The 20,486-nt window shown below is 39.0% G+C and overlaps 4 protein-coding genes across 5 annotated transcripts; 2 read left to right on the top strand and 2 right to left on the bottom strand.

Moving 5' to 3' along the window:
- Nucleotides 1-2,217: 2,217 nt before the first annotated feature.
- Nucleotides 2,218-6,032, bottom strand: LOC147790426 (uncharacterized). Its single transcript, XM_087128684.1, has 7 exons — nt 5,851-6,032; nt 5,088-5,715; nt 4,833-4,978; nt 4,227-4,494; nt 3,571-3,813; nt 3,246-3,423; nt 2,218-2,645 (listed from the first exon to the last, which is right to left on the bottom strand). The coding sequence occupies exons 1-7, from the start codon at nt 6,030-6,032 to the stop codon at nt 2,218-2,220; spliced, it is 2,073 nt and encodes a 690-aa protein (XP_086984810.1).
- An 896-nt stretch (nt 6,033-6,928) lies between these two features.
- Nucleotides 6,929-9,036, top strand: LOC111804813 (Glycoprotein membrane precursor GPI-anchored). The gene is made up of 2 exons (XM_087128119.1): nt 6,929-7,083; nt 8,391-9,036. The coding sequence occupies exons 1-2, from the start codon at nt 7,002-7,004 to the stop codon at nt 8,900-8,902; spliced, it is 594 nt and encodes a 197-aa protein (XP_086984245.1). The 5' UTR covers nt 6,929-7,001; the 3' UTR covers nt 8,903-9,036.
- A 1,103-nt stretch (nt 9,037-10,139) lies between these two features.
- On the top strand, nt 10,140-16,109 carry LOC111804804 (uncharacterized). 2 transcript variants are annotated; one of them, XM_087128743.1, is made up of 10 exons: nt 10,140-10,972; nt 11,526-11,840; nt 11,932-12,240; nt 12,336-12,401; nt 12,750-13,241; nt 13,325-13,393; nt 13,663-13,824; nt 14,245-14,461; nt 14,545-14,871; nt 15,972-16,109. In XM_087128743.1, exons 1-10 carry the CDS (start codon nt 10,304-10,306, stop codon nt 16,049-16,051), a joined length of 2,706 nt encoding a protein of 901 aa, XP_086984869.1. In that variant the 5' UTR covers nt 10,140-10,303; the 3' UTR covers nt 16,052-16,109. The 2 variants fall into 2 exon arrangements, with proteins under 2 accessions (XP_086984869.1, XP_086984868.1); XM_087128742.1 differs by lacking the exon at nt 15,972-16,109 and adding an exon at nt 15,369-15,968.
- On the bottom strand, nt 16,104-20,014 carry LOC111804805 (peroxisomal adenine nucleotide carrier 1). The gene is made up of 5 exons (XM_023689599.2): nt 19,601-20,014; nt 18,178-18,409; nt 17,487-17,633; nt 16,736-16,893; nt 16,104-16,657 (listed from the first exon to the last, which is right to left on the bottom strand). The coding sequence occupies exons 1-5, from the start codon at nt 19,741-19,743 to the stop codon at nt 16,384-16,386; spliced, it is 954 nt and encodes a 317-aa protein (XP_023545367.1). The 5' UTR covers nt 19,744-20,014; the 3' UTR covers nt 16,104-16,383.
- Between the last annotated feature and the right edge of the window lie 472 nt (nt 20,015-20,486).

The following is a 20,486-nucleotide window of genomic DNA, read 5'->3' as shown; positions in this document are numbered from 1 at the left end:
GACAACAAAGGACAAAATGGTAAAGGATGAAAACAACTAAAGAGTTGTCAATTCAGCATCCTAAATTCCATTTACTCCATCAGGAATGGATGTATAAAGTTGAGCAGGAACCTCATACCCTTCATGAATAAAGCAAATATTGCTACAACAAGCAAATTATAAAGCTACCAAAATGGGAGAAGAACCAAAAAAGATAAGTACCTTATATACCGGTTATTTGCTCAACTCTTCCTTGTCCAAACAAACATGTTGCCTGCTCCTTGTCCTTGCAGCAGAATCATGGCCTTGGCCTCCCAGAAACTTGGCTTCTTCCTCTGCAGCCTTGCCCATGTCTTGCTGCTATTGGCAGGCTTAGTGCATTGTGATGGTTATCTCTCTCTCCTCTAGTTCCACAGCACTATACACACAAACACGAGTTTCGTACCTCCTAATCGGGTTCGGTTAGAAATCACGACTCTCCATAATAGTATGATATTGTCTATTTTGAGAATAAGCTTTCATAGTTTTGCTTAGTTTCACCGACCAAAAAGCCTAAACCAATGATCTTCTCCTTTAGTTAGCTAAGGTGGGACAACTTCCCTGGCTCTGTTTGGCGGTCTACAAACACACAAACAGTTCCATAGTTCCCATATCACTTTCTCAATGCTGCCTCACAAAAGCTTACACCCAATTATATCTATCATTTTGCAGTGAAGGAAGCGCTTTTCAAAGCCATGAACGGGTACAGAGAGTCAAGTAAACTTCCCTCCATGAAGAGGAACCCCAAAGCAGACTGCCTCGTCTCGCAAATGGCTTGGGAATTCGATGACCAGTCGACCATCATCAGCAAGTTCATCAGCGGCTCCACCATCTCTCCAAGCAACCTCACCCAACTACCCAGTCTCCCCGACTACCTATTGCAGTGTAAGATCGAGCTCAACAACACGAAAACGGGTCTGATCTTGCCCCTCTACATCCCCAGCTTGGTGTTGAATCTTGTTCTCGATGGATGTACAGGTTCCCAAATGACCAAGTACTTGAGCAAACCTGAATTCACGTCGGTGGGAATTGGGTATTATCAACAATGGGCAGTGATCGCTTTGGGCACCGATTCGCCCCTCGGAAGCTTTAGTTCTGCCGTGAATTTGTCTGATCTGGGCCTTACATATTTTAACTTCCTGTCGTCCTTGTTGGTAGGGTTGTGTCTTCTCTCTGGTTGAGACCGTTGTGTGCTGGTTTCCATCTGAAACGACATGTCGGCACGGTTAGGAAAATTTGAAGGCGTGGTTGCACAATAATTGACTTCTTTTATTTTAATTAATTATGAAAATGTCCATGATTATCACTTTTTATTTTTTTTATTTATTTTTTGGATAAGAAAAGCATGCTTTATGGATGCGTTTATGTTTGGCTAGAAGTTAGAAAGATTTTAATTGTTTTTTAAGAGTTACACAGTAATATTTATATTAAAAAATTGAAATAGATGACACTATGTTAAAAGTGTCGTGAAATCTAATTACATTTTAGAATTAAAAATTCAAAAAAGTCATCATGAAACATAGTCAATTAAATAAGAATAGTACCTAAGCAAAGTTGATAGGTATAGAAATAGATACTATTTAAAAATGTAGTTTAATTACTAATTAATTAATACCCAAGTAGAAAAGTCAAACTTCATTTTCACTTTTATTGTATTTAAAGAAAAGAATCTTCAATTTTGATATCTCGTGTTCGTTTTTTATTTTTGGTGTTTGGTGTTAACGTTTAATAAATTAAGTGATTGAAAAGCAACACAAATGATTAAAACTAGACATTAGTGAATACTCAAGATAAATGTATAAGATATTTGTTAATGTTTGCTGAATCCACCACACCTAAATGGTGGTGAGAGTTCTCTTATTTATAATCATTTACATAATACAAAAATATGGTAAATTACAAATAATATGGAAATAGCGATAAAAGGAAATAATAATAAATGAATACAATATATTTGCTTTTAATAAAATGGCAAATATGGTACCCCGTAATGTAAGGCAAATATCTAGATATTTGCCTTATAATGAACGGTCAACTATCCTAAACACCCCCCCCCCCCCCGCAAGCTGAGCGTCGGATTTGAACGAACGTGAAGCTTGGATTTGAAAAATTCAAAGAGAGGTCGAGAAATACTCTTTGTGAAGATGTCAGCAACTTGGAGATGAGAGGGTACATATTGTGTGCGAAGTTTGCCACAAGTTATCGAAGGAAATGATAATCTAGTTTAACATGTTTGGCCCGCTTGTGAGAAACGGGATTAGAGCTCCAAAAAATAGCACTTTTGTTGTCACATAAGAGTAAGGGCTGCTGTGAAATAGGGACCTTGAGGTCATGCAAAAGATGCGTAACCCAAAGAAGTTCAGCAGCAGTTGTGGCAAGAGCACGATACTCAGATTCACGGCTGGAGCGTGAGACAATAGGTTGCTTTTTGGCACTCCAAGAAACGAGATTGTTACCAAAGTAAATAGAATAGCCGGATGTAGAACGACGAGTATCGGGACAACCAGCCCAGTCAGCATCCGAATAAGCGACTAGCGTACTAGGAACAGTGGATGGACGAAAGGTAAGACCAAAGTGGAGTGTTCCTTTGACATAGCGAAGAATACGTTTGACAGCAAGAAAGTGATCTGTAGTAGGGGCATGCAAGAATTGACTGACAGAATTGACAGCATAGGCAATATCTGGACGCGTAATAGTCAAGTACTGAAGGGCGCCAACAAGAGATCTATAGAGAGTAGGATCAGAGAAAGGAGAACCATCAGCAGTTAGGTGTTGAGAAACAACCATGGGAGTGTGAACTGGTTTGCTATCGAGCAACTGAGCACGAGTAAGAATATCTCGAGCATATTTTAACTGACTAATAAAGAGACCATCAGGAGTGGGTGAAGCTTCAAGACCAAGAAAGTAACTGAGAGAACCCAAATCTTTGGTAGCAAACTCAGAATGAAGCTTGCGAGTAAAGCTGTCAATAAGAGATGAGTTGTTGCCGGTAACAATAATGTCATCAACATAAAGAAGCAAATAGATAAGGTTAGATTGCTGATGAAAGACAAAAAGGGACGTGTCAGCGCGACTGCAAGAAAACCCAAGTGTGAGAAGAAATTAGCTAAAACGCTGAAACCAAGCACGAGGAGCTTGCTTTAAGCCATAGAGAGCTTTCTTTAATAGACAAACATGAGTGGGAAATCGAGGATCAATATACCCAGGAGGTTGTTCCATATGAACACGTTCAATAAGAGTTCCATTGAGAAAAGCATTCTTGACATCAGGTTGTCGAAAAGACCATTTATTTGTGACTGCAATAGAAAGCACAACACGGACAGTGGTAGCTTTGACAACCGGACTGAAAGTATCAGTGTAGTCAAGACCAGGAACCTGAGTATAACCTTTGGCAACAAGACGAGCCTTGAAACGCTCAACGGATCCATCAGGTAAATATTTAATACGAAACACCCATTTAGAGCCCACGATGTTGGTGTTGGCAGGGTGAGGAATCAAAGTCCAAGTATCATTTTGTTGTAACGCTCGAATTTCTTCATCCATGGCAGCCACCCAAGCAGGATTTTTAGCTGCAGATTTGAATCCTTTTGGCTCAGTGGATGCAAGAAGAGCAGAAAGAAGTCCAGACGAGCCCAAAATACCAAGATTTGCTGGATGACGAGTCTTGAATATACCAGCTTTGGCTCGTGTGATCATAGGATGAGTGCCCAAAGAAGAGAAATCAACAGGAGGTTCAATAGAGGTCGAATTAGAAGTCGAGGGTGGCAAAGTGGAACCTGCAAGAGAAGTATCAACCTGCACAGACTCATCTACAAGGTCAGAACAAATATCACACGGGGATGAACTGGATCGAGGAATGTGCGGTGATGAAGTGGTAGGGGGGGATGAATCAATATGATGAAGATGTGGTTCCAAGAAATTTGAAATAGGAATAGAGGAAAGAGGTTGGGCCTGGGAGCTAGGGATAGCAGGAAAGTGAGTTTCATCAAATTGAGCATGGCAGGTGATATATAGCTTAGTGGTGGCAGGATCAAGACAGCGGAACCCTTTGTGAGCAGAACTATAACCCCAAAAAATACAAGGAATGCTGCGGGGAGAAAGCTTGTTAGGCATATAATCACGCAAATAAGGATAAACACGACAACCAAAGGGATGAAAATTGTCATAATGTGGAGTGTAGCCATAAAGGAGTTCAAAGGGTGACTTACCTCCAAGAAGTGGAGTAGGCAACCAGTTGATAATGTAAGCTGCAGTGCTGAAGGCGTCAACCCAAAAACGAGGAGAAAGATGAGAGTGAAAGAGAAGGGCCAAGCCAAGCCAGTCTCAGTCACATGACGATGTTTTCTCTCAGCACGACCATTTTGAGCAGGTGTATATGGACAAGAGAGTTGATGGTGGATGTCAGAATTACGTAAATGAGTTTTGAAACAAGTACTAGTAAATTCGGTACCACCATCGCTTTGAAATACCTTGATACTAGAAGAATATTGATTTTCCACAAATTTTTGAAATTGAAGAAAAATATCAAAAAAATCAGATTTAAATTTTAAAGGGTAAAACCAAGTGAATCGAGAATAATCATCAATAAAAATAGCATAATAAAGAAAACCCGAATTTGATTTGACGGGAGAAAAACCCCAAAAATCACAATGAATAAGATCTAACACATGAGACGACCTACGTTCATTGCGGGAATAAGGCAATCGATGACTTTTCGCAAGCTGACAAGTATTACATAATGATGGAGAAGGCAATAAAGACGTAAGAGAAAGATGACCTTTTCTATTTAGAAAAGAAATAACAGAATGATTCACATGACCCAGACGAGCATGCCATAAATCATATGAAGCACGTTAGATTTGTTTCTAAGGGCTGAAATAAAAGCAGAGTTGCCGTGCTCCAGCACATATAGACCTCCATCTCTTTTACCGGTTGCCACCACCCTTCCTGTTTGACGATTCTGGATAGTAAGTAATAAGATTATTAGTAAATATAACGGAAAGAGGAAAATCATACGTTAATTTACTTATGGAAAGAAGATTTTTAGTGAGGTGAGGGACAACCAAGACATCTAATAAGTGAATATTTGGAACAGGAGAAAGAGTACCGGTGTGGGTAATGGGTAGGGATGCACCGTTTCCTACGATCACAGAGTCCTTACCCGTGTAATTTTTAGATTGATCCAGAATAGATGGGTCGGCAGTCATATGGGTCGAAGCTCCAGTGTCCAGAAACCAATCAGCAGCATCGGGTCCAGCAATAGAACATGACGTGTTAAAGGCTTCAGCAAGGTGAGCATGAGAAGAATCAGGTCGAACATACCGTTGGTTGCAGCGGTCAGCATAATGGCCCTCTTTGCGACATATTTGGCAGTGAGGTGGTCGACGACCCTGACTTGAGTGGGTTCGTCCTCGATTAGAAGAGTTGTTTTTGTGAGAATAAGAACGACCTCGCTGGTTGGTAAAGGAAGCAGGGTGGCTTCCATGGGTGCGACCACGATTAGTGGCTGTGAATGCTGTAGGAATGGTGTCAGAGGACTCAAGGGAGCGCTGGAACAACTCAAAACTTTCAGCTTTAGAGACTAAATCTGCAAAACAGGGGATAGGCGTGAGAGCCATCTGAGCAGTAGAAAAAGCTGAAAATTCGGTGCCGAGTCCACGAAGGAACCAGTGCACTTTATCAATGTCCTCGACGGGTCTGCCAATGGCATGAAGTTGGTCACAAATTTTTTTGAAGGCACAGGCATACTCAGCAACAGGTTTGGTGCCATGTTTTATCAATTGCAAGTCATCCTTGAGTCTCAGTTCACGAGCTTTCGACTAATGGCTGAACGTAGTTTCCAACGCAAGCCAAACACCACGTGCAGTAGAGAGACCAACGACAACAGTCATGGCTTCCTCAGTGAGAGAGGAGAGCAGGAGACAGAGAAGTCGTTGATCGGCTACTCTCCATGCCAAATATTTGGGGTTGAGTGTTGAGGAGGTTTCTGGTTCAAAGCGAGGAGGTGGAACCATAGTTCCATCGACATAGCCCAGCATGTCTTGACTCTCAAGGAGAGGGAGAAGTTGGCTTTTCCAAAGAAGATAATTGGAGGAAGAAAGTTTGATGGTGATCATATGGAAGAAGATGATAAGAAGATTCGGAAGCCATAGAGAAGAAAGGATCAGGGTTGTTAAACCGAAAGGGCTCTGATACCATGTTAATGTTTGCTGAATCCACCACACCTAAATGGTGGTGAGAGTTCTTTTATTTATAATCATTTACAGAATACAGAAATATGGTAAATTACAAATAATATAGAAATAGCGATAAAAAGAAAGAATAATAAATGAATACAATATATTTGTATTTAATAAAATGGCAAATATGGTAACCCGTAATGTAACGCAAATATCTATAATAAACGGTCAACTATCCTTAACAATATTGATGTCTATAAACCAAAAAGAAACTAAATTCAACGTCCGAGTAAAAATGTTACATTTTGAAAGTTAAGTGGCAAGTAAAAGCTAAATTCAAAATACAGAAAATAAAAATAATATTTTGAAATTTAAAGATCAAACAGAAATAATACTCAAAATCTAAGGCTTAAGATCAAACAAAAATCGTGTAATATTTTGAAATCTAACATCAAATTGAAACCACACTCAAAATCTAAGAATATAACATGAAACAATACTCAAAATCTAAAGATAAATACTTTGATCCTATTTGACATTGTTAAAGATTGGATAAGTGTTAAATACAAAAGCAGGAGAGAGGGGAAGGAGGTGCGAAAATTGGGATGGAGATGCATGGGAAGAGGGGCAGGTGGAAGAGGTTGGAAGAAGAAACGTGTCTTTTTAGGCTGTCAAAATTGCTCTTCCAAAAGGGCACCTGGAATGGCCACAACAAAACACCAACCCTATCTACACTCTCTTTTCTTTTATAAATAATAATAATTCCCCACACCCTCCAACTCTTCATTCATCCACTTCAACATAATGTCTTCTTCTTCTTCCTTTTCCATCTTTGGCGTTTTCGCCATTGCCTTCCTCCTATTCTCCTCTCCTGTTCTCTCCAAAGGTAATCTCTCTCTCGCTCCCTCTCTCTCTCTCTCTCTCTCTCTCTCTCTCTCTCTCCCCCTGCTTCTTCTTTTCCAGTTGTTTCTGTGCTTTGCATGTATATTTGAAACTACATACCTCTACCGTGAAGTCTAATTCAAAGAACAGGGGACCAAAATTGGTACTTTAACCTAAAAAAATTTCCCTCGTAATCTTTGGGTTGTTCTTTACCCCACCCATATACATGTTTCGATTTTTTTTTTTTTTTCCTAATGGGAGGGAAAGGGACAAATCCGAGGGTAAGTCTATGGATGAGTATGATATCAAAATCGATGGGTAGAATCTCTCACTTCTTTAATTCTTTTTAACTTAAAAACAACCCCCACTTGAGCTATTTGGTTGTTTATATCCCCCATGTACACATTTGGTTCCTTTTTTTTTTTCGATTGAAGATAAGAGGACAGTTCAAATTTAAAGCGGCTATGTGGTATCAATTATCCTTCCATCATCGATATAGTTGAATCCCAACTCCTAAGCTAGCGTTCTAGGAGAATCAGCCTCTGATTCAACACCTAAGCTAGCGTTCTAGGTGAATCAGCCTCTGATTCAACACCTAAGCTAGCGTTCTAGGAGAATCAGCTTCATTTGAGAGAAAAATTGAAGGCAGATATGACTAAAATATGTATATTAAGAACTAAATTGAAAAGAAAAAAGAAACAAAATCTTAATGTAGGAAGATTTATTAGAATATTACACAACACCAGGAGGTGGCTTTGAACCTCTAAAAAAAACACCATACCTAGGAGGTGGATTTGAACTTGAAGGATTTCTTAGTTTAGGAAGATTTCTTAGAATATTACAACATGCCTAGGAGGTGGATTTGATCTTGTTAAAAAAGACAAGAATAGGATTTTTGTGGTATATTATCCAATAGCTTTGTGTAACCCAAATTTCTAAGCAGGACAGTTTAATTAACAGATTGTTGTAAATTTGTATGAACATTGTAGAAACGTGCCTAGATAATTGTTTCCTTTTTTAATTTTAAATCATATCTGATTTAAAGAAACTGTTTTCTTAAAATCTGATCATGACTAGAGTTGAATTATGCATATAATTAGCATTTTATTCCAAGGAATTCCCATACTTCCCATGCCTTACCAGATCTTTTGCACTTTCTTTTTTTATTTTTATTTTTATTTTTGTTAATTCTTACCTCGAGTAAATTTATCATCACCAATTTTTAAGAGAGTGAAGTAATTAGACAAATAAGAAATCGAAGGCACCTCATTAGTTGTGTAAAAAAGAAAAATACCAATCACCTGATTGCAGATGAAGAAGACAACCTTCTCCAAGGCCTAAACAGCTACCGACAAGCACAGAACCTCCCACCGCTCGCAAAGAACGCAAAAGCCGATTGTATTGCTGAGGAGATCGCGGACGACAACAAAGACCAACCCTGCGCTGTCACCACCGCCAAATCAAACGTGGTGCCAAGCCGCCCGTCGCAGATCACGAAGTTTATGGATTACGCCGAGAAATGCAAGGTGGACATCAACAGCACCACGGACGCCATCGTGATGCCAGTATGCGTGCCAAAGCTGGTCCAGACTCTTCTGCTCGCGAACTACACGCACTCGCAGTACGCGAAGTATTTGAACGATTCGAGGTTCGTCGGCGCCGGTGTCGGCTCGGAGGACGACTGGATGGTGGTGGTTCTGACGACCGGAGCATCCGGCGGGAGCTTTGAAGGATCGGGAACGGAGTCATTGGTGGCTTCGGTTTGGGGATGCGTGGCGTTGGCTCTGTTAGGTCTTATGATTGGGGATTTCGTGAGATTATAGAAAAGGAGTTTAGATTTTGGCGCCAAAGTTTGTAGTTTCGTTTGCTTTTATAGGTTGGAATGTGTTTGAACGACGTCGTATCATATCATTTTAATGGGACAGTTTTGATGGTTCAGCGCTTGTAGGACCATGTACATGTGCGTAGGTTTTATACTTTTGGAGTGTTTCATTATTTTTTTTAAACACCAAAAGGAAATAACCTAATAGGACGAACCATGACGCTCGGACATTCCTTTGTAGGGAACGAAGCATTATAAGGGTTTGGAAACTTTTTTTCTAGCCACGAATTAAAGTGGACAATATCTGCGAGCCATAAGTTCGGGTTGTTATACCTCTTTTCGTTGAAAGACCAAAGTTTAGTTGAATTTGAAGTGCGTCGGAGCACAGATTCGTTACGTGTTCATATGATTTAATAATTCGATTCGTGATTTTTTTTATGGTCCGATCTTATGCAATACTCATTGCATAGGACACCTCCACTCACATGTGTTGCATAGGACGTCCCCTACTCACAGTACAATTTAGTGATCATATCATATAATGTAATGATCATATACAAAGTGGGCCTCACTCACATGTGTTACATAGGACGTCCCCACTTACCTGTCTCCACATGTACAATTTAGTGATCATATCATATATAAAATGGGTCGTATCCATAGTGTCCCCAGGATAAGATACTCAGCCTTATCCCTATACTATAAATCATTTTAACTATATACTTGATCTAGAGTTCAAGTATGATAGATCAAGTAATCATACTATAGTGAGAGTGTTCTTAGTTTATTGGATTTAGATTAATGGTCCTAAAATTCACTTTATTCAATAACAACATCAATAATAATTTTATTGAAAATAGAATATGTTTTTGTTTACTAATAATGAGTTTTAGGACATAAAACTCAAAAAACTCCACTTGGACTAAAACTAGCGTGGAGATTTTTAAACTACGACATCATGTACGCATGCATTTTAATTGGCGGGTTTATCTTTAAAAATATTTTACCTTATTTTTAAAGAATAAAAATATTTAAATTATAAAAATTTGTATAAATTCTAAATTATTTATAGTAAAATTTATCAATTTTTTTTTATAGGGTGAATAGTTATTTTATAGACCAAAAGATTATTATTATTATTAAATAATAAAACAATATTTTTTTATTTTTTATTTTTTAATAAATAACCTATAAAATGGAGCGACTAATAGGAGAAAAAAAATTATAATTTAATATAATGAGTCCAAATAACAGAGACCAGTTGGATACACTCTGTATGTTCCGGCTAAGATGCGCGGCGCGCGCATTTGCAGAGCATCAGAGCCTTGAATCTCAATTCTACCGACGCCGACGGTGAGAACCGGCCGCAGAGGAGAACACAGGGATAGAGAGACTCTTCGCTATGGTGGAGGATGATGACGATTGGGGCGATTTCGTCGACCATTCCTCTCAGATCGGCGATGGTTTCGATCTCTCCGGTGGACTCTCCTGTGCCCGGCCTTCTCCCAATTCAAACACCTCCGCCGACATGTCCCCGAAGATTCACTGGGCGAAGTCTCAGGGGGCTATTCCGCTTTCCATTTTTGGGGAGGAGGAAGAGGAAGAGGAGTTTGGATCCGGTGTAGTTGGTTCTAGTGTTGGGTTTGGAGAAATTTCGTCTGTTGGGAAAGAGAGTGGTTCGGCGAAGAAGGGAGGGGGTTTGGGTGTTGGGGTTCAGATTGATGATTTGATAGCGAATTTGTATAGTCCAAATCAGCAGATCAAAGTGGGAAGTCCATTGAAATCGAACATGGAATTCGATTCTTTGAACTTCAGTACTTCGTTGGATTTTAAATCTAGCGACTCCAATTTGAATGTCAATGGGGTACATTCTTATGCTAGCCAGACCAATTTCGAAAGCGATTTTAGAGGTTTTGAAGCTAATGGAGTGAAGTCTAATGGGTTCCATTCTGACTTGACAAACGTCGGTGAGAGCAATGAGGATGACGGGGAGGAGGTGGCCGATTTTGATGGCTGGGAATTTAAGGCTGCAGAGTCAGCTACGCCAACGGGTGATGCTCAGAAAGCCAAGGTAAACGAACAGGGGAAGTTGAAATTAGACTTCATAAATTGGTTTCGTTTTCAAATTTCTTGGAGCTCCAATGAATTGGAGTGCAAGTACTAGTTTCTTAGAGTTCCAATATATTAGAAGTAGAAGCTAACAAAACAAAGTTCAAAGATTAGATAGGAGTTCAGAGTTTTGTTGTTGTTCATTTTATTAATTTCAAAATAACAATAGGAGCTACTCATTTTCATAACCATACCAGGAAGAACTGGTTTTTGAACTATTTCATTTGAACATAGGGCCTCCAATGCAAATTCAAGGTGCAATTCAGGCGGGTATTATTGTTTTATATACTTCACAATTACCAACTCTTTATTGTTCAAGGTACCTGGAACATGCTGAGAAATTTATAGATTTCTGTTAACTACTAGCTATTCTCGGTTTGTGCATTACTTCCAACTTATACTGGAGATTCCTAGTGTTGTGCTTGATTGGTTATTCGAGCCTTTTAAAATAATGTGTATGAACTGCTATGTGTATAAGAGATGATACTTTAAGATTGACATTCTATAATCTGAAGGTTGACACAACAAGACAAGAAGCTTTTGATGGAGTAGCACGGGCATTTGAGTTTGCAATCAATGGACATAACCATGGAGATTTAATTGTAAAATCAAATGGAGCTGTTAACAACATAGATGAATGGGACAACGGATTTAATCTTGATGCAAGCCCTGTGGTCCAACATGGTGTCGTATCAAACTCGCAAAATAAAAATGGTCAGAATGATCTAGATTATGGCTTAAATCCTTCTCCTATTGATCGGAATGCCAATGGTGATGGACATGTTTGGGATTTCAAGGATGCTTTTTCTGATGCATCAGACTATAAGTTGGTGAGTTGGTATGAATTTTTTTAGCATTATATTGAGAAGTTTAAGATATTTAATAAGTTGGATCATGCTACAACTTTTATTTTCATTGTAGGAAGAGTTGAAGCCTGTCATCATGCCTCCTCCTAATGGTGTAGAGGTGCTTGTTCCAAATGGTAGTGTCGATGTTTCTTTGTTCGCTCCTGGGATTTCTGACAAATCTAATGAACAACAAAATTTTGACTTAAGTTTCAACCTGAATTGGGGGAAAGAAGACAATAATCTTTTGAATGGAAACCAGGATGGCAACTTCCATGATACTGGGAGAGATTTAAACACTTCTCTAGCTAACGAGAATGATGATTTCAGTGAGAATATTTGGGATTTCAAGTCTGCACTTTCAGATTCTGGATCAAACAATAAGGTTTTTTTTTTTTTTTTAAGTCTGTGAATTCATGATATTTAAGTTCCATTTTCTCTGTATTTGAAATTGATGTTCCACATCTTATTTGGCTGTAGGAAGAGCCAGTTGAATCTGTGGCTGGTCTTGAAGCTCCTGCTTTTGATTTTAGCTATAGTAGTCAGGTGGTTGCTCATATCTCCTGATGTGTGATAAATTTTTATGGAGTTGCTTCAATTTTTTCCTGTGTTCTAGATGGCAAAGTTTCCAATAATTTGAAATTTTTACCTTTCCTCTTATATTGGTGTCAGGGTCAGGGTCGATTCCCCAAACCTTATAATTGTAAATACTATGAATATGGATTATCTAACTATTTTTGTTCTAGTTTTGTGCACCTGACCTTCTGTGCATGTTGTACTGTATATTCTACTTTATATCTTGTCAACCTTGAACTTTCCGTGCTTCTTTTGTTTCTATAGAAATATTGTGCTTTGGGTTGTAATGATTGCTTCTTTCTAATTTTTTTCTTTCAGAGGAATTCAGAGTTATTGTCCAGTCACCGGAAGGCCTTGCCCTTGTCAATTCTTGAAGATGAAGAGCTGGAAACTGCGGATGATTTTACAATGAATCAAGATGCTTCTACCTTTATATCTGTCACCAGTGAAGGACGTGATAACAAGAATCCTGGTTCTAATGTATCTATCAATGACATGATATCAAGTCTATATAATCAAGCTGAGAAAAATGGTTCCATCAATTATTCCCCTGAAGAAAATGAAAATGGAATAAATTTATCATCAAGGATGTCACATTCCGATTTAGGCAATGATGATGATGATGATTCCTGTGAATTCAAGGATGCATCACCGAATGTTAACGTGACCGATCAAACTTACGTTACCATTCTTGGAGATTTACCCAAGCCGTCATCTACTAAGCTACAGTTTGATTGTTACATGGATTTTTATCACAAGTTAAATCTTGTTTTGAACCATGTTGTTCACGGCCTTCTTGGGAATTTAGAGGTCGGTAATCTTATGAATATATCCTTCCACGATATGTGTTATTAACGTTGTTTAATTTTAATTTAAATTTTCTTCCTTGATAGAATGCCCAAAGTAATACCTCTCTTTCTGGTGAAAGTGCAAAATTAAGAGCCATTTGTGAAGAAATTCGGGTTTGTAACCATGCTTGCTTCTTTCTTACTGGCTTTTCTTTTATTATCATCTCTTCAATTTTAAGCAGTGATGTATACTTTTTTTGATTGTTTGTGTAAACACTAAACACTAATTGTTAAAACTTGTTGTTTACCTTATGTATATGCATCTCTTTTCATAATCATTATGAAACATAATTGCTATGAGATGACAATCCATGTCTTTCATATGGAATGTGTGGTATTTTTCCGTGAACTCCTGTACATAATTTTCTTATTTCTTCCTTCAGAATTTCAGTGCCGAACTGTCCCAAGAGAACTTCACGACTGATAACTTCTCATCAGATGTTTTCCTTCCAAAAAATGATTTCAGTGAAATCTTTGAAATGTTGCGGGATCCAAGGTTTCATATTCTGGATGAAGAATTCCAGTTGTCGGAAAGGTTACCATTGGTAAGACTATCTTGCATTAGGATGATACATATTTCTTTTTGACGGAAACAAACGCTAATTATTATCTTTTAGAAATTTGAATTTCCTAGTGTTCATGTTCCAGAATCACTCGCCATTTCCTAACTGTTGAATGCACAAACCCAAATTTTTGTTTAATTCCTTCTGTTTCAAGCATGAATGCCTTTTTTAATTACAAATGATTTAGGATTGTCTTGATTGATGCAGTGAATAAGGGTGTTCTACTCTGGTATATTTTCTAGAGTTTTGAATTTTATGGAATATTTTTTGTATTTTTTAAGTACATGTCTAAATTACACTCTTATGCACTACAGTAATTCTTTTGGCTTCAGAAGCTAACTGTTTGAATATTTTTTGTCCTTGGTTATGGATATTACTTGACATTACTTGTTCTATGGATAGGCAGAAAATGATTTGACATCAGCTGTTGAGCTCTCGAAACACGTTGTGTCAACTCTGAAGATTCTCAAACTTGTGTCAGTGGAGAAGCAACCTAATTATGTTTCCATATGGAACAAAATGATGTTTATTTGCTTTCAAGAACTAAAACATGGTGCTTCGATTTGGAACGAATCCATACAGAGAAATGTTGAAAGTTGCATATTATCTGAACCTCAAGGTACTGACTGCATCATTTAGCTCTATGGATAATATTGCAAGTTGCAAGTTAGCTGACCAGTTCTTAATCTGTCATTGTTTCAGGAAAACGGTATATCTGCGCCCTTGGAGAGATTTATAGGGTAGTTCAAGTGCTTAGAGCCTCAATTATACTTTACAAGCCATGGATACTGTTGGGTCAGGTTGATCCCAGTGGCTTGATTTCTCTTCTAAATGAGTGCTCCAATATTTGGACGAGTTCAGGACTCGTTGAGGCTCTCTGCAAGACTGATGGTCCTATTGATTGCAAGGCATTATTGGATTCTATCAATTTTATTCAGAATCTTGATGAATGGGGTCTGAGAAAGCATGTTCTCTTCGGACAACAGCCTACTTGTAATCTATCACTCATAAATGCTGAATCAATTCCAGGTATCCACGATTCCATTATACTCTCTTTTTTCGAACTCGGAAATCGAACTTTAATAGAACCAAAGATTACAAAAGAAGGAGAGATGAGTTATCAACCCACCCACTGATGAATGAGCCTACAAAGAACCTACTCCAATGTGCTTGAATATATATAGAAATAGAAATGAAAAGAAAAAAATGGACAATTACAAACGAAATGCAAGAGTATATACCAAATGATCCCCAAAGAGCTAACAAGATTCCAAATTTCCAATTACACCTTACAATTGAGACCTCTAGATTTCTGTTGATATCGACACCTTGATTCCACCTTAGTGTTGTGCATGAACTCAAAATTTACTTAGCACTAGATTTTATGGATTTGCTGGGATTTCAGTAAGAAAAAAAAAACATAGAATTCTGTCAATCTAATACTATTTCCATTTCTATCTTCTTTATGCCCTATGTAAAAATCATTTTTACAGTTCCATCTTCCTGATATTTTGATTTGGCATTAGGCTTGGATTTGGTGGTCTGGGATGGGGAGAGCTACTTTTTGAAGCTTGCAAACTTGTGGGCAAATCTAATAGACCGCGATCCTCCATTCATTCAGCACCCAAATAATAGGTGATAAGAGGGTTGAGTTGATTTGTATGATTGTCTGGATGATGTGGCTGTTGCTATTTTCTCCAAACAAGGTTTCGTCAGCTTTCGTCCCAGATGCTTGTCCGTGTCGATGTTTAATAGGAAACACTAGATAATTTCACTTCTTGAGATGAAAGTAAGAAAGGAGAATACTTTCTGGCCTTTCAAGAAGATCCAAATAAATCCATCTGGGTCTCTTGGGAACCATTCTTTAGAACAGCCGCTACATAGCAATTGAAGATGTTTGATATTTGTATCATATGGTGCCCAGAACTGGATGGATTCAGAGCACCGCATTGATAGATAGAAATTTCCTTTTATTCCTTCTGGTTCTTGTTTAGATGTGATATTTCTAGTTCAGAATCCCAGAATCAGAGTGAGGTTTGTACACTGTATATATAGGTTTTTTCCAGAACCATTGTGGTATTTTTAGTTTGTGAAGGTAATTGATTCCATTTTTCCCATTGTTTTAACAGTTTGCACCAAGATATTGTCTTACTGCTGCAACGCCTCAGATGAATGGGTATGCTCTGAAAATCTTTCATGTGTAGTGTAGCATTTCATTACTAAACATATTAGTCGATTAACAACTCTTGCACATGATCAAGTCTATTAATAAGAGCTTGATTGTTGATTGTTGAAATGGTAGGGTTACAAACTATGTTACAAAGAGTAATTGCGTACAAAATTTATGGCATTACCTATGGTCATGCTATTATTGAACAGAACCCTCTAACAAAAACTCCTGCATTTCAACCTAAAATATGGAACTCTCCACAGAGGATATATTAATTTCTTCTGGTAAAAACCAACAAGATTGCATTGTTTCCATGTTATTGCTTCTTCTCCTTCTTCTTCTTCACAGGTTTTTGGCCTTTATTGACACCTTCAGCTACTCTTTAGTCTAGGCTTAGTAAGAAATAGATACCTTCTGGTTGCAAGTATTAAAACCCATGCACTTGAAGTGATCTTCTCTTTTATCATCAAAAGCAGAGCTGAACTAAGTACCGTTTTCAAGATCTGTGCTTGCAATCCCTTGAAAAATCCTAGTATCCCTTCTTTTCTCCATATAGAATGGACAACACCCGGAACTGTTCGGCGGACGTTTGGACGATGTTCTTTTGTTTCATTGTCGTGTGCAGCTTGGATCATCACCTTACACCTGCGTGCGGAGAAAAATCTTTAGTGTTTCAACATGCCAGTGTGAGAAGGATAAGGATGTGAAAGAAATATAGTGCACCTGATTGCAGGATATGTCAAAACGGTGGCAATGCTTTTTGAAATTGCACCTATTACAAAGGCTGTAAAAGCAGAAAGGACTACTGGAGATGAACCTTGTTCTGTTTTGTTCTGCTTTCCTCTGAGGATGTTCTGCTTTAGCTGATCAAACACTGTGTACTGAAGTAAAATCATAGTTGTTGTGTTAAATCCAGAGTGCAGCCACAAAAAGGAATGTTTAGAAGAAGATAAATTGGCTGGATTGAACGGTATTGTTTTCTTTGGATTTTTCCTTTCGAGCTTCCCCCTCAAAGTTTTTAAAACGTGCCTGCTAGGGAGAGGTTTCCACACCCTTACAAAAAAGTGTTTCGTTCTCCCCAATCGTTGTGGGATCTCACAATCCACCCCTCTTCAAGACCCAGCGTTCTCACTAGCACTCGTTTCCTTCTCCATTCGATGTCCAACGTCCTTGCACACCACCTCATGTCCACCCCCTTCGGCACTCAGCCTCCTCGCTGGCAATATCGTCTGGTGTCTAGCTCTAAAATCAACTGTAACAGCCCAACCCCACCGCTAGCAGGTATTGTCCTCTTTGGGCTTCCCCTCAAGGTTTTTAAAACGCGTCTACTAGGAAAAGGTTTCCACACTCTTATAAAGAATGCTTCGTTCTCCTCTCCAATCGATGTGGAATCTCACTGACCACTAATGATCTCAGTCTCACCGGGTACAAACAAATGGATGGCTGAAAAAATTAGCATGGACAGGAGAAGTACCTGAATGGCAGGGTTTGAAGTCAGCAGCAATGAAATTCCAAGACCATCAAATGCATCACTCCAACTGCCCTCTGTCACGGTCTGGAAAAGCCCTTTCGATTTTCCGAAGGCACTAGTCTGCATTCGTGAGGAGGCTGTATCCAAGGGCTACACAATGAAAAACCAAGAAAACCATTTTTTATGTGTTTCAGTTAAGCCATTAAACTTCAATATTTCATCTCGAAGAGGCTTGGAACTTCATATACCGACAACGTTCATCGAACTTCTCAGCTCGATGTTGCACTCAATAATAAGCAAGCCACTCTTTTAACAAGCAGGACTGCTGAACTGAGAAACTATAACATATGAATGAATAAGAAGCCAAAACCATATTCTGCTTTACAAGAACTAAGCCCAATCAATGACCAGAATCCCAAACACAATTCCTACTCACTCTTCTAGGTAGCCAAAACAATGATATGCCAGCCTCAACAAACATCGTATAAGATGTCGAGATCTATGATTTTCTTTCCTTGTTTTGTGATTTTATCTCATTTTCAGGAATTGCAACATCAAAAGAACATGTCTTACGGATCATAAACAAGAATCTACGATGTCGTAAAGTTGGCAATTGAAGTAATAGTATGCTTTCTTCTAAGAACTCAAATTCAGGGCCTGCAAAAGTGGAAAGCTAAAGTTTTGATATTTCAACCTGAGTTAAAATGGCATTGCAAGCTCCCGCAGCAGCAGCGAGTAAGAGGTTTGCTTTTGTTCCAATTGATTTAGCCCCAGTTTTTGCCAGATATAGTCTTTTGAAGTAGCTATACCCATAGAAGTACAAAAACTGAGAAACAAAAGATTGTAGATTCTTGGTTCCCAGTCCCTGGTACAGCGAAAGAACTTGATTTGATTTTATTGCTTCCCACAACACATCTGAAAGATACCTACACAAGCCAAACCCAATGGAATTAATAGAGATGCCAAAAAGAAAACAACATCCAACGTTTTTATGGCATTGAATTAGTTTTCTAGCAGAAAAGCAGCACCATTTTGAACCAGGAGGTCATTGCAGTGATTATGTTGTGTTGTGTCAAAGGTGTTAATCAATAGCAAGTTTTGTGTATTGATTCGTTCTTCCACAAGCATAACTTCATTGATGATCTAAAAGCCATGAACCCAAACAAGCCTTTTTTTTCATCCATACTTCAATTTAATCATCTCATCCATCTCATCCAACTCACAAGATGTGAGATCCTATATCGGTTGGAGAGGGAAACGAAGTATTCCTTATAAGGGTGTGGAAACCTCTCTCTAGTAAACACGTTTTAAAACCTTGAGGGGAAGCGGGGAAGCCCGGAAGGAAAAGCCCAAAGAGGACAATATTTGCTAGCGGTGGGCTTGGGCGGTTACAAATGGTATCTGAACCAGTCATCGGACGATGTGCCAGCGAGGACACTGGGTCCTCAAAAGAGGTAGATTGTGAGATCCTACGTCGGTTGGAGAGGGGAACCAAAGGGTGTGGAAACCTTTCTCTAGATTGTGAGATCCTACGTCGGTTGGAGAGGGGAACCAAAGGGTGTGGAAACCTTTCTCTAGCAGACACGTTTTAAAACCTTGAGGGAAAGTCCGAAGGGGAAAGCCCAAAGAGGACAATATCTGCTAACGGTGGGCTTGGACTGTTACACAAGATTCCTACGAGCCTACAACACGGAGCTAGCAAAATACATAACAGGGGCTTTTCCAGATTCCAAGCAGGCTGAATTAGCCACAGATGCTTTCAAATTATCCCAAAACTCCCACCAACCGCTTCAGAAACGCTCAAACACTCTAGATCATTCGATTCAAACTTAAAGAGAAGGAACAAGCCTTACAACCTGAAATTCACTGAAACTACAACGTCTGAACAGTCATGAGATCAATGACGTGATGGATTTTCAATTATCTTAAGATCGGATTAAGTCCATTTACTATAGATTTTCCTTCAAAAACAGGGAAACAACAGCAGCAATGATAGCCCAGATCACGATTTGAAAGCAAAACGAGAAAGTTCCCAAAACAAGGAAGAAACCGTCGAGATAACAGGGGAATACACAAAAATCCAGATCAAGAAAAGCAAATACGAAGCTGTGGGCAACCTGTATTTCTGTTGGCCATGGGCTTGAACCTCGGCTTGGTACTTAGACTTGCAGGTATCAAGCGGGTACAAGATGGTGGTGCTGACGAGCGAACCGATCGCACCGGAAGTAGCCTCCGAGAGCGATTCGAGATCAAGACTCATGGCTCTCTCTTTCTATGAATGAAATTTCAAGCAATTTCAAATGGGTTTCTCTCGTTTGGGTGAGTAAGGCTTTAAATAGGCACAAGCACATGAAGAAGACGGGGAATTGCGTAGCAAGAGAATTTAGCGCGTGATGGTAGTGACATCTTTTGAAAGAATAAGCGCCACCGTTCGGCGTGTCGGCCGTCGGATTATGTTCACGGCGACTGGATCGACGGAGAAGATTGATCCAATTCTTCGGCCCCATCTAGCCTTCGTTTCCGATTTGAAGAGAAACTCTCAGCTACCCTCTTTGAACACTAGTGGTCGCTAGCTGCATGTTCCACTTGTATTATATATTTACGTGACTCTCCAGAATGGTATGATATTGTCCACTTTGAGCATAAGCGCTCATGGCTTTGCTTTGGGCTTTCCCCGAAGGCCTCATATCAATGAAGTTAGTTTTTCTCTCTTATAAACCCATGATCATTTCCTAAATTAGCCAATGTGGGACTTCCATCATCCAAGAGTCGTCAGTCTTATGCTTCTAAAACACGTCTGTTAGAGAGAGATTTCCACATCCGTATAAGGAATACTTCGTTCTCCTCTACAACTGATGTGATATCTCACAATCTACCCTCTTGTAATCCAGCGTCCTCGTTTGTAACAATCCAAATTCACTGCTAGTAGATATTGTCTATTATAGCCCGTTACTATCACTATCAACCTCACGATTTTAAAACGCTTATGCTAGGAAGAGGTTT

Source organism: Cucurbita pepo, chromosome 11 (genome assembly GCF_057944985.1).
Source record: "Cucurbita pepo subsp. pepo isolate OVF chromosome 11, ASM5794498v1, whole genome shotgun sequence".
Taxonomy (NCBI): Eukaryota; Viridiplantae; Streptophyta; class Magnoliopsida; order Cucurbitales; family Cucurbitaceae; genus Cucurbita; species Cucurbita pepo.
This window is presented reverse-complemented; position numbering and strand designations above follow the sequence as displayed.

Bases quoted from the DNA above. Each gene is read 5' to 3' on its own strand.
- LOC147790426 (XM_087128684.1), bottom strand. From the start codon at position 6,032: ATGGTTCCACCTCCTCGCTTTGAACCAGAAACCTCCTCAACACTCAAC. The intron at 5,716-5,850 runs GTTCAGCCATTA...TGCCATTGGCAG, and splicing joins TGGCTTGCGTTGGAAACTAC to ACCCGTCGAGGACATTGATA. The intron at 4,979-5,087 runs GTCTTGGTTGTC...CTTACTATCCAG, and splicing joins CAAATATTCACTTATTAGAT to AATCGTCAAACAGGAAGGGT.
- LOC111804813 (XM_087128119.1), top strand. From the start codon at position 7,002: ATGTCTTCTTCTTCTTCCTTTTCCATCTTTGGCGTTTTCGCCATTGCC. The intron at 7,084-8,390 runs GTAATCTCTCTC...ACCTGATTGCAG, and splicing joins CTCTCCTGTTCTCTCCAAAG to ATGAAGAAGACAACCTTCTC.
- LOC111804804 (XM_087128742.1), top strand. From the start codon at position 10,304: ATGGTGGAGGATGATGACGATTGGGGCGATTTCGTCGACCATTCCTCT. The intron at 12,402-12,749 runs GTGGTTGCTCAT...TTTTTCTTTCAG, and splicing joins ATTTTAGCTATAGTAGTCAG to AGGAATTCAGAGTTATTGTC. The intron at 13,242-13,324 runs GTCGGTAATCTT...CTTCCTTGATAG, and splicing joins GCCTTCTTGGGAATTTAGAG to AATGCCCAAAGTAATACCTC.
- LOC111804805 (XM_023689599.2), bottom strand. From the start codon at position 19,743: ATGAGTCTTGATCTCGAATCGCTCTCGGAGGCTACTTCCGGTGCGATC. The intron at 18,410-19,600 runs GTTGCCCACAGC...TGGCTTGTGTAG, and splicing joins CATGGCCAACAGAAATACAG to GTATCTTTCAGATGTGTTGT. The intron at 16,658-16,735 runs GTGCACTATATT...CTCCGCACGCAG, and splicing joins TTGACATATCCTGCAATCAG to GTGTAAGGTGATGATCCAAG.